The sequence below is a fragment of the Rosa rugosa genome, chromosome 6 (genome assembly GCF_958449725.1).
Source record: "Rosa rugosa chromosome 6, drRosRugo1.1, whole genome shotgun sequence".
Lineage (NCBI taxonomy): Eukaryota > Viridiplantae > Streptophyta > Magnoliopsida > Rosales > Rosaceae > Rosa > Rosa rugosa.
In genome coordinates this window covers 23,236,889-23,249,854 of record NC_084825.1, presented here as the reverse complement: position 1 = coordinate 23,249,854, position 12,966 = coordinate 23,236,889, and the positions used below count along the sequence as shown (strand labels likewise).

The following is a 12,966-nucleotide window of genomic DNA, read 5'->3' as shown; positions in this document are numbered from 1 at the left end:
AATTTTTATGTTGCTTATGTGAGATTGCTTAATTGATTTTGGATTATGGAAAACTTTTATATGTATGTGTTCTTTGATGGCCAACTTAGGATATATGCATGTAATTGGTGCTAGATTTAAGTAGTAAAGGCTTTGGACAAAAGTCGAAATCAATTAAGGAGGATTGCAAATAGATGGACTTTTTCATACTAGGTTGTGCACTTTGGTTGACATCCTTTCTTTGTTCTTCATGCATTGAATGTGTTCTTGATTAACTAGTTTTCTAGACTATGATTGCATGTTCAATAGGTTTAATTTGGGTGCTTTCACTTAGATTAAATATTCAAGGAAAGTAAAATATGGGAAATCATTTGCTTCGAATGTTTCACATGGTCAACTTATTTCTCATGACATAGATAATCAACTATAGGAATTGTAATTGGATTTCATTCATATGATTGTAGTTTTGATCTTTGTTTCTTGTGTTCCACCCTTGTATATGTATTTTTACACTTTCTTTATTTCATTTAATTTTAATTCCAATTCTATAATCTCAAAACCCCCCCCTTTTTATATTAACTTGTATATATTTTTATTCTTTAAATCATTTGCTTCGAATGTTTCACATGGTCAACTTATTTCTCATGACATAGATAATCAACTATAGGAATTGTAATTGGATTTCATTCATATGATTGTAGTTTTGATCTTTGTTTCTTGTGTTCCACCCTTATATATGTGTTTTTACACTTTCTTTATTTCATTTAATTTTAATTCCAATTCTATAATCTCAAAACCCCCCTTTTTATATTAACTTGTATATATTTTTATTCTTTATTTTATTTTTGTACATAATACTTTTTACTTTATTATTTTAATTCTTTATTTGTTTTTTTGACAATGACAGGTGTACCCTCAATCCCCGGAATAGAACGATCCCTATTTGCTTATACTACTAACGATGTTTTCAGGGTTAAATTATGCGCTTGCTTTGAGCGTATCACTCCACAAGTCCACCAAAATCCTATTGCCAATAGAAACCAAGCACAAACATATCAAATTAATCTCATTCAAACCGGCCTGTACCAACTATATGGTCAAGCACTGCTAAAGGATTATAATAAGAATGGCATCAATCAGCCTGAGATCATGAGAATATCACAAAGAATTCTCATGAGCATTTAAAACTTCTTTCTCATATGGAAAGATATCAAAACAAGGGCTTCACTCTGAGACGACAAAGTATGATAGTCAAAATTGGGTAAACTAATTGCTTGAAAACTAAATACAGAATTGGGTAAACTATTGATTTCATTCAAATCTTTAAAGCAGATTTGTAATTACAGAATGGATATGTATTTCCCAACTAACGGAACTTATCAATATGTCAACTTAGGAATCAGTCTTAGGAGTGCAGGCATGTTCGCATCCTAATATAGGAGTGCAGTGTAACTTGAATCCTAATCAAAACTGAAGATCAATCTCAATAAGTCTGACGATGTTATGCTTTACTCAATTAACCAAACCATTCAAAGTAAACTCATCACACATAACACAAGATCTGTTGACGCAGTAAAACCCTCCAAAGAGGTAAACAACTGCGGGCACTATGCCGGTGAACAATCCACTATATGAATATGAAAGTACATAAAGATCTTACACAACTCATCTACTAGAACCAATCTAGTGGGCAGCGGTGTCTCCTCGTCTTTGCTACTTCCAAATCAGCGACCTTGTTCTCCTTTGTCAATCTTGAGATGGCACAACTCTCACCTCGGTTGTCAATCACCTCAAGGCACAAATCATGCATGAACTACCAACACACATGAAGCATAAAACCAGAAAACTTTTTGACAGAAAAAGTTTTGGGATTTGATAGTCCTTCAAGAGCTAAACAAGGAACAGCTCATGAAGAATTCTCAACAATTTTGGCTCAATACTTTCTGAGGATGAAAGATCAGAAAGCTCTTTATAAACGTAGCAGTGATATCTTTTCTATTCTGGTGTTCGACACTAACAACGTGAAAAACACATATATATATAAGATATGAATGAACTAGTGTCTCCTAGGGTTTCTGCTACAGAAAGGCTTTGCAAAAGAGGTTTTTATCCATGGATTAAAATCAGACGCTTAAAAGGAAAAGCCCATAAACCAATTTAAGAAAGTTTGAATGCTTTGGATAAAACCTTCCAAAAATTCGCATATCAGTACATTAGGATTGAAAAGATTTTCGCATCCTACAATAGGATTTAAAGACAAGTTCAGTCCTAACCTCTTGACAAGCATGCACATGTATGCAAGACATACCTGATTGATGAGAGTGGTACATGAAGCTTGAAGCATTCCATTCTTTCAAGGATCCAAGAGTAGAAAGCTATTACAAGAAACGATGACTCTTGGTTGTTGCGTTTAGGAAATGCCAATCAAAATAAACATTGCACTAACAAGATTTGTACCTCAGGAGTGGCCTTTAAAAGAGCTTCAAGCTTTGCTTCAACCTGAGCAAGCTAGATTTAAACCTGCCCTTGCTTTATCCACAAACTTACGAGCTCCCACTTTGTATTCCTCCTTAAATCTACACTCATATTAACTTAAATATTAGCATTTATACTAAATATTATTGATGTGCATAGTGACTTCAGGTTACCTAATACCTAACCTGTCAAATTGCAGCCATTCTTTCTCCATCTTGAGAGTAGACTTAATAGAAAAAGAAATGATTCTCAATTAATCAAAAGGGAAGAAAAACCGAAATGGTCAAACATGGATGTGCTTCCATGTGAAACAAGAACAACGAAATAAAATTAGTGAATCAATGACAAGAATCTCACAGGGAAATTAATCGGAATGCCAGGGCCTCAATATTTCAAGGCAGCAAGATCATAAGCTCTGGCTGCAGCCTCTTCATCATCATACGTGCCTGCAAATTACATATGCTATTCAAGGATCAACTCGACATATACACAATAACAGCAAAGAAACAAATATCAATTTAATTACAGTGTTATCCGAAAGCAATATGAAGTTCTGTTTTCAATTTAGAAATCGACAAGGCTAAAGAAAATAACAACTCAAACAAGAAAACAAACCATAATCGCATAAAACACAATGAAAATCCTCCCTATTTCAGAACTAAAACCCTAGCCCAATGAATCTAGAACTATGAGGTTCAAAACTAATCCTAGACAGTCCTTGGATTAGTTCAGTACTCAAACTTGACCTCATATATTTTCGGCCATGAGAAATTTTTAGAAAATAAAAAAAAAAATAGAAAATTATTAGAGCTTGTTCGAGTGTATAGGGCCGAACCGAGCTTAGCCCTTATGGGCTCAAATGGGCCGGAATTCATTTCTATAGCCCTTACCCTACCCTATTTGAAAAAGAGTCAGACCGACCGTCTTAATGTAAAGGCCAGGCCAAGCTTCAGCCCTACGGGCCGGGCGGGCTTGAAATGCGCTTAGAGCGTAAGGGCTAATTGATGACTCCTAATTGCATGTGGCCAGCTGTTAATTCATTAGACTAACCCCGTTCATAAAGAAACAAGATAAAGAAAGACCATTCTTTCTTTCTTTTATTGAATCAAATAGAAAAACTTATCTCCCATGCATATTATATTACACAATACGTATGATGTCAGAGTTTATAAAATTCAACGTGAATTGGTCGTCTCCACCACTCCATTCATTACTGTATACTATATTCTACAGTAAGACAGAGTTTTTGTTATTTGCAATGTTCACACTGGTATGGTGGACAACTCCAATTAAACAATGGAATCTTTATCTCCAGGGAAAGAACAGCGACGTAGGTTGAGCTAATACAGCTGTCAGATTGGTGCCGTTGACCTAATGGGCCGATCATAAACTCTGTTCAACTATCTCCGAGATCAATAGGCCTGCGCTTCCTTGTGAAGCCTAGGTGCCGTTGTCCTAATGAGCCGATCTGCAGCTTTGCTAAGCAGAAGTGGTGGTTTGCCTTGCCTCTGAGGTCGAATGGGATTCTAGCTAGTTCCGGTAAGTTTCAAGCTAATTTGATCTGCTATTTCTATTGTATGTATCTAGATCCTGGATTCCTGGTTTCTTCTTTTATTTTAGTTCCGTATAAAGCTGAATTTGGTTTTCCTTGCCCATGGGTACATATCTCGCAGGTTTACCTGTATTTTTGTTAATTTATCTGCTCTGATTTGGAGCGTTCATATTGATGTAATTTCCGGACCAGAGAGAGAGAGAGAGAGAAGAAGGAAAAAAAAATAGAAGAAAAATAAAAAAGAGAATAGCGCGCAGATGGCGGAATCAATTTTAGCTGTGGTGGAAAAGCTCACAAACTTGCTAGCTGAAGAAACCCGTCTTCTGAAGGGGGTGAAGGACAAAGTGGAGACCCTCGTAAAGCAATTGAATCTGATCGAAGGTGTGGTGAAGGATGCAGATGCCAAGCAAGGTGGAAATGAAGCATACAACCGTTGGTTATCTCAAATACGAGATCTGGGCTACCAAGCTGTAGATGTAATTGAAACTTACCGCAATGACTCAGAATCCCCAGGTTTTTTTAGTTTGAAGGTATTCCGTCTTCACAATCTCAATGGGGAGGTTAATAAGATTCAATCTAGTCTTAAGGAGCTTTTTGAAGCGAAAGCCGGTTTTGGCATTGCCCCAAACAATCCAGAGAGGGATGAAGCCAATGAAAGGCGGCTGCGATCATGGAGAGAACCACCAGCAATAATGAAGGAGGATGACTTCATTGATCTTGTAGAAGACACAAAGGTGTTGATAGCACAACTATCTAGTATGGACCCGAGGTATGGTGTGGTGTCTATTGTCGGTATGGGTGGTTTGGGCAAAACCACTCTTGCAAATAAGTTGTACAGTCACACCAAGCTCAAATTTGATTGTAAAGTATTCATTTCTGTATCTAAAGATTACAGGAAAAAAGAGATCCTGTACGGAATCCTTGAAGGTATATGTGCTAAGAAAATTGACCGTTCAGAGAAGGAAGAAGAGAAGGATTTGATAATTAAGGTGCACGACTTGCTAAAAGAGAAGAGTTATCTTGTGATACTTGATGATCTGTGGGAAAAGGAGGATTGGGATAATTTGAAAGAAACATTTCCGAGTGGAATGATGGGAAGCAAGGTGATGCTTACTACTCGAAACAGGGAGGTTGCCAAACATGCAGGGTGCATTAATCCCCATGAGCCACGATTGCTAACGGAAGATGAAAGCTTAGAATTGTTGCGCAAGAAAGCACTCCCACAACATGCTCAATTTCCTCTCGAGTTGGAAAAACTTGGAAGAGAGATGGTAGACAAATGTCGTGGTTTGCCGTTGGCAGTGGTGGTGCTTGGAGGATTAATGTCCGGGAAAAGCATGGAGGAATGGGAGATTTTGTCTAGAAATAGCAGGTGGAGCATCATGAATGATGTAGATCGTGTTTCTACAATTTTAGCCCTGAGTTACAATCATTTGCCCTTCCACTTGAAGTTATGTTTTCAACATTTGGGCCTTTTCCCAGAGGATTTTTGTATACCGAAAAATGAGTTGATACGCTTGTGGGTTGCTGAAAGATTCTTACCTCAACAAGGAGAAGACACAGAAGAAGGCGTAGCAGAAAAATGCATATATGAGTTGATAAATAGGTCCATGGTCCTGGTGGGAATGAGAACCTCTAGAGGGAGAGTTAAAGCCATCCGTATCCATGATGTTCTCAGAGACTTCTCTATCTCAAAGGCTAAGGAGGGCAATTTCCTTGAAATATACTCTGGGAAAGGAGTTGGATCAAGACCCCGGTCGTTTGAATCCCGAAGGCTTGCCATCCATGGTACATACAATGACTATGCATTCCTAGAAAAGCACACCCCCCACTTACGATCCCTTCATTTTTTCAATAAAGTCGATCGGAAAATAGATTTTGTTTACAAGAATTCCAAGTTACTTAATGTCCTAGAAGTAACTGGCACTGAATATCATGGTAAGCAAGATTATAAGGCACTAGAGAACTTAACTCAGCTGAGGTATCTTGGATTTAGGGGAAGAACAGATATGCTCTACATGCCATCATCAATTGGAAAATTGATGAACTTACAGACATTAGATTTGAGACATTGTGTAATTATAAGTGCGATCCCTGATGTTCTTTGGAAGATGAGACGTTTGAGACATCTGCTTTTTAACTCCGAGAGTGTATCAGGGAATTTAAAATTGGACGGCTTGACCCAATTACAGACCCTAAAAGGTGTAAGTAGTGGAAGATGGGCAAGGGGTTTAGTTAGGATGAGTTATATGCGACGACTGGGAATACGCTTAGAATCAAGATCAAGTCCAGAAAAGTTGAACATTTTCAACTCAGTGACTACACTGCGCAACCTTCAATCATTGTCGCTCAAGATGCAATATGCGCCTTATGAAATTGCTGAACCCTTCCCACCATTGGAGCAACTTTCTGGTTGTGTCAATCTTCAGAAGCTTCATTTAATCGGGGAAATAAAGAAGCTACCTGGGGCAGACGAATTCCCGCCAAACCTCGGGAAGCTAGTTTTGGAGTACTCCAAGCTGCAGAAAGATTCAATAGCTACTCTGGAGAAATTGCCAAAATTAAAGATGCTTAACTTGGATGATAGATCATACGTGTCTTGTGAACTGGTTTGCTCTCCAGAAGGGTTTCCACAGCTAGAAGTTTTACACTTAAAATCTCTACGGTCTTTGAAGGAATGGACAGTTGAACAAGGGGCAATGATGAATCTCAAGCATCTGATGGTACATGATTGTAAGGAATTGAAACAGGTTTCAGATGGATTGAAGTCATTGATTACTCTCCAAGACTTGGAGATTTCTAGGTCACCTGATTTTGAACACCTGGTTCGAAGAACTGATCAAGACCTTGTGGAGTTCACAGATAAGAATTGAATCAAATTGGTCCAGCGGTAATTTAATCAACATGTGGTGACCCCTGTCCTTTGTTTCAGGTAAAGTTCTAGACTTATCCCTTCAATTCAGAAGTTTCATCACTTTTTGTACTTTGTTTTCCACTTTTGGCTTATTTGTTTCTCACCTTTGATATATGGATGGGCTCTCTGAATGGCAAATGAGAAACAAATAAGCATTCATATCCTTTTTGCTTTCTGGAATGCAATACATAGTACATACCTTGATTATATTATTCAAATAAGCCATACGATTTCTTTGTTTAGTACGGGTAACAAGACTATTTAGGTGCCTGATTATGTTGAAAGGGAAGCAAGATTATTAGGTGACTTCATCCCTTATGAAATGTTTAATATGGTTGATCTGTTCATTCTTTTGGACACGTGTTCAGATCAATGACTAATTGTTTTATTGAAACTGCAGCATTACAATGAGGCAGCAGGATCATATGAAGAAAGGTGATCAGATTGTGAACCCGAGCGAAGTACTGCTATTGTTTTACTTCTTTGCTTTTTATTGTTAATCATATCTTGAATAAGTGATCAATGAGTTGATCATAAGCTTGCAGAGTTTTTCGAATGTTTCTGATTGTAATAAAGGCGTGAGGGAACAGCCTCTCAATTAAACTGAGTTCCAACCCTCAAAAAAAGAAAGTTTAATTTACTTTTCAGTTGTATTTGAACTAATAAATTTGATTAACGTAAACAGTTGTTGGTTGCTTAATTTGGCAGTTTGGCAACACCTTTTGTTGAAGAACAAGTTTGTAATAATCTCCATAGTGTTTAAGGATAATAGATTCGAGAGAGAATTGATGAGAGAACTGTGTCTTTATTATTGAGAATAGGAGCCCTATATATAGGGATTACAAAGTACTAGTTCTAATGTTACAAGGAATACCAATCCGTGTAGGATTGGAAAATCTAGAACATTATCTCCTATTGCTACTCCTAGTTTGATAAGACACACTAAATCGATATTCCTTCAACACTCCCCCTTGTGCCGCTCAAACTTGGTGGTGACGCTTAATCCGTTGCCTCGTTAAAAATCTTGCCAGCTAACAAAAACCATGTGGGATAAAAATAACTCTGGTCGAAGGACAAAAAGAGCACAACACGTCCTTCACTCTTCGAGATCGAACATGTAAACATCATAACTCCCCCTGATGTCGATATCTCCCCCTGATTGCTACAATCATGGGAGTTCGGATAACTTTTTCAATCCGATGCTCTTCACATGTTTCTCGAAGGTGGATTTAGGTAACGACTTAGTGAATAAGTCCACTACATTATCCTCTGATCGGATTTGATTCACTTCAATTTTTAGAAGTGATTGTTGTTGCTGATTATAAAAGAATTTAGGTGATATGTGCTTGGTGTTGTCGCCCTTGATGAAACCTAACTTCATTTGCTCAATACAGGCTGCATTATCCTCATAAATGCATGTAGGTTTATCTCTGGAGTTGGTTCTGACATTGGAGCGTCCCCCAATGATGTCTCTTGGACATAACCATAATCCGGAATATTCTCATGAGATGGATTATTTACATCGATGATTAATGGATTATTCTGTGCCAAACTCGCTTTCTTTCTTGGGCGAGAATCCATCGAACCTATGGGCCTCCTGCGCTTCCTGGCAGGAGCCATGGGCCTAGCCACAACGTCTCCATCACTGTGAGAGGGGACGTTGGCGCCATGCTCAATTGCCCTTGAGATGGCGTCATGTCCTCTATTTTTAGGGACATCAATCCTTGCAGGCACGTTTGCAGCAGGTATGTGTGATCTCGTCACTTTAATGATATCAGAAAACACATCAGGCATCGATTCTGCTACGTTCTGAAGATTGAGAATTCTCCACACTTCAATTTCGGACTGTGCGGTTCGGGGATCAAGATGAGACAGAGTGGGGACAGACCACGACAATTCCTGTCGTTCCTGTTGAACATTGATGTTCTTATCTCCCCTAACGACGGGAAGACTGTCTCATCGAAGTGACAATCCGCAAATCGAGCGGTAAAGAGATTGCCTGTCAAGGGTTCTATGTAGCGGATAATCGTTGGAGAATCATATCCAACATAAATGCCTAATCGTCTTTGAGGACCCATTTTGGTGCGCTGTGGCGGCGCAATAGGCACATATACTGCACACCCAAATATGCGTAAGTGTGAGACATCAGGCTCATACCCAGTAACCATCTGGGACGCAGAGAAGGGTTGAGTGGCAGTGGGCCTCAGACGAATAAGCACAGTTGCATGCAATATTGCATAGCCCCAAGCAGAAATAGGGAGATTGGTGCGCATCACCAATGCTCGAGCAACCATTTGTAGTCGTTTAATGGCGGCTTCTGCGAAACCATTTTGGGTGTGAACATGAGGAACTGGATGTTCAACATCAATCCCAATGGACATGCAATATTCATCAAAAGTTTTTGATGTAAACTCCCCAGCATTGTCTAGTCTTATAGACTTAATAGGATGATCAGGGTGATGATCCCTTAACTTAATTATTTGTGCTAGGAGTTTAGCAAATGCAGCGTTCCTTGTGGACAATAGCATGACATGTGACCAGCGTGTCGATGCATCAACCAACACCATAAAATATCGAAATGGTCCGCATGGTGGTTGAATAGGTCCACAAATATCACCTTGGATTCTTTGCAAGAATGGTATATTTTCTTTGGTGTCCTTTGCATAGGATGGTCTCGATCCTAATTTTACTAAAGGGCAGGTTTTGCAGAACGGATGATGGGCGTTAGAAACAACCAATGAGGATTTTGGTTGAGCCACGAAGTCACAATTGATTGTAGAAGTAGAAATTGGAGTCAGAGGAGCATAGGTGGCGTCAAAGCCACCCTTGGGCCGCAGGGGGATGGCGGCGCCGGCCTGTGGTGGCCGGACTTGAAGGGGGAAGTCGCCGTGAGGCGCAGGACTAAGAAACAGTGAGTTATCAGATAAACTTACTAGGCAATTTCCTTGGTTTTCTCAGGGGAACAAACTTTGCTCAAATTGCCAACGTAACGGGACGACCAAAATTTTGTAACCTCAATTCCTGGAAGAAACAAGAATCATGTCATTATTAAATGATAGTAGCACACTAATAGCAAGGATAAATCCTCAAAAGCAGCTACTGATCCAAACGGTATATAAGATAAGTATGTATAAAGCCACTGACCCTCAATAAACTTAGCAAAAAATGAGAATCACTCTAGTATGTATGCAGATTACTTTTATACTGTATGTAATCCGTTCTCTGTGCTATTATCTTCATTGTTCCAATCGGTACATCCTCTTGGTCTATTGCAACAACCATCCTTTTTGCCATTGCGATTAATTTGTGTATTATGAGAAATGAAAATATATGAGTATTGAACCTCAGTAGTTTGCTGACCCTCAGTAGTGTACTGATTACATGCATTTTTATGCCCGTAATTGCATTCTTAACACTAGAATTATGCTAATCCCTAGACCAATTATTATGTAATTAATCCAATTTTATTTGTTTGTAGGGAATAAGTGGAGTTGCGGAAACCGAAAGAAAATCGTACAAAAATGGAGCCAATTAGAGTTTTCGATAAAAGGGCGAAAGTTTCAATGTTGTCAATTATAGTCAATGCCAACAAAGAAAGAAAAGACTTAATTAGATGGAGGAAAGAAATGTTTGTTAACCAAGAGGTGGTCACGTGGGTTCTGTAAGGAAGCAAAAAGAAGATAGCAATGGATTATTAATTAATGGGATAATGACCATTTACACAATTTTAGCCTAAAAATTGTCCACATACTCCACTAAGAGTTTTTTTACTCACATTTACCCAATCTAACATCTATTGACAGTATTGCCCTCATTTTAATTAATAAATTACACTCATATCTCTCTCTCTCTCCCCTCCCCTCTTCGATCTATTCTCTCTCTCTTCCCCCCTCACCGATTTCTTCTCTCACCAGAGACTTTCCATGCTTCCTTCTCCCCAATCCCACTTCCTTCTTCCTTCACTCCACTCTCACCTACTCTACTTTCCCAAGTTTCCTTGGATTTTGCCCCCTCTAAGCTCATGGTTTCGCTGATGAAAATGTTTTTGAAAGAGCTCAAGGCTTCCCAGTCGACGGTGTCTCTGACTTCGGTGATCGCTTTCGATCGGAGAAGCGAGGACGACACAACGAAGGAGTTGGAAGGGTCGGAATTGGCGATGATTTCGCCGACGTCGGTGATTGAATTTGAGGAGAGAGCTGAGGAGAGGGGGGCTGGGTGTGCCTTGTCTAGAGAATTGAGTAGCTCCAGCGGGTTGGAGTTCAGGTCCGGGCTTTGCTCCTGGTTGGGGCTCTGACGCCGTCGTTCAGGCTTCTCTTCTTCTTCTTTTTTTTTTCCCCCCTCTTTCTGGTAAAATGCGTAGGAGGCCTCCAACGTCGTCCATGTTGTTGTAGTGGTTTGTTTCTCTAAAAAATTGGCTGATTTCAATATGGGATGTTGCTAGTAGTGATTGTTTTGTTTATTATGATTTGGTTGGGCAATAATAAGATTATTGGGGGGTAGTAATAAGATTATTGGGGGGCAATAAAGTTGGACGCCGGATTCCGGTGCCGGTCAACGGAATCTGGCTGCCGGTCAACGGAATCCGGCTGCCGGTCACCGGAATCCTGTGGCCAGTCACCGGAATCCGGCGCCGGTCAATGGAATCCGACTGCTGATCACTGGAATCCCGTTGCCGGTCACCGGAATCCCGCGACAGCCTACCGGAGTCCGGTAAAGCCTCTCTCTAAGTGACAAAGGAAGAGAGGGCAAAACTGTCCTAAAAATAAATAAAAATAAATAAAAAATAACTTAATTGGGTATTAGGGCAAAATATATATATAATATTGTGTAAGTGGGCAATCTCTTAGAGTGTTTGGGTAAGTGGGGGTTAATTAACCCCAAAATTGTGTAAATGGTCATTATCCAATTGATGGGGATTAATATGTCTACTCTACCATTGACTACATGACACATGGCAACCCATTCTCTTCCTTTCTCTTAAACGGCCACAACCCACCATTATTTTTTCTTTGCTCTCTTGGTTCAGCACACACACTCTTCTCTCACGTGATCACCCACTCCTCATTATCCCCTCACACATGCGCAGCCAACCCTATTCTATAAAACCCACTCTATTAATCCACATTCTTCTACCCTACAGCACCGCACACCAATATACATCACTTGATCCATTACTCTCTTTCTCTGTGCAACACGCCTACACCACCATCTTCCTATTATTTTCCTCACTTCCTCTCATCAAATCCTCATCAATTTATCAAGGGATTTCAAGGGACATCAAGATTTGAGATTGGGTAAAAGTGGGAAGGCATAAATCAAGGCTTGTCATATTTGCTCTATAGCAATTGTGACTTGTTCTTGTTACTTCTCACTCTTCTTCACCTTTACCTCTTTAATTGATGTGTATTGTTGCTTATTTGTTGATGGGTTGTGAGTAGTCTATTTAGGAAATTGAGGTTTGAGCCCTAGCATGGATTTAATGTAATAAATATGTTTTGATTTAATGGTTCTCAATTTTGTATTCGGCATATGTTCTAATCTATATTATTTGGCTTAGATGCATGCTTAGAAGCTTGATTAACTCTTGAATGTATAGATGAGCATGTCTAGAACAAATTATGGGACCTAATCACTTCTCTAATTTATGGCTAGGACACTATTTTAGAACATGGTTACAATACCAATTTTGATTGTCGTATTGACTAGCTTAGGAACCTTGATTCTAGGACTCTTCGCCTTTTGGTGCAACTAGAGGCCCTAGCAAGGCTCTAGATTGTCCCAATTGAGTTTCTACGACCCTTGATCCGGAGTAGGAATACCCTTTAAGGAATCTAATGACCCATGAGCCTTGAAAAGCCTTGGATACGGTTCTTGATGCCATTATAAATTGAGTGACCATTGTCAGAGCATATTTATTCATTAAATTTGGTTAGGAGGATACCCTAATGACCTAATTTTCATTTCTTGATTAGTTTTTATTATCTTATCTTTAGTTGCAATTTTAATTTTCAATTGTCAATTTTATTTTTCGCAATCAAAATCAAAT

At 39.2% G+C, this 12,966-nt stretch overlaps 1 protein-coding gene across 1 annotated transcript; it reads left to right on the top strand.

Annotated features, from left to right (window-relative positions):
- Nucleotides 1–3,705: 3,705 nt before the first annotated feature.
- LOC133715933 (probable disease resistance protein RF45) lies at nucleotides 3,706–7,667 on the top strand. Its single transcript, XM_062142634.1, has 3 exons — nucleotides 3,706–3,993; nucleotides 4,128–6,938; nucleotides 7,321–7,667. Exon 2 carries the CDS (start codon nucleotides 4,264–4,266, stop codon nucleotides 6,877–6,879), a length of 2,616 nt encoding a protein of 871 aa, XP_061998618.1. The 5' UTR covers nucleotides 3,706–3,993; nucleotides 4,128–4,263; the 3' UTR covers nucleotides 6,880–6,938; nucleotides 7,321–7,667.
- Nucleotides 7,668–12,966: the final 5,299 nt, after the last annotated feature.

Bases quoted from the DNA above. Each gene is read 5' to 3' on its own strand.
- LOC133715933 (XM_062142634.1), top strand. From the start codon at position 4,264: ATGGCGGAATCAATTTTAGCTGTGGTGGAAAAGCTCACAAACTTGCTA.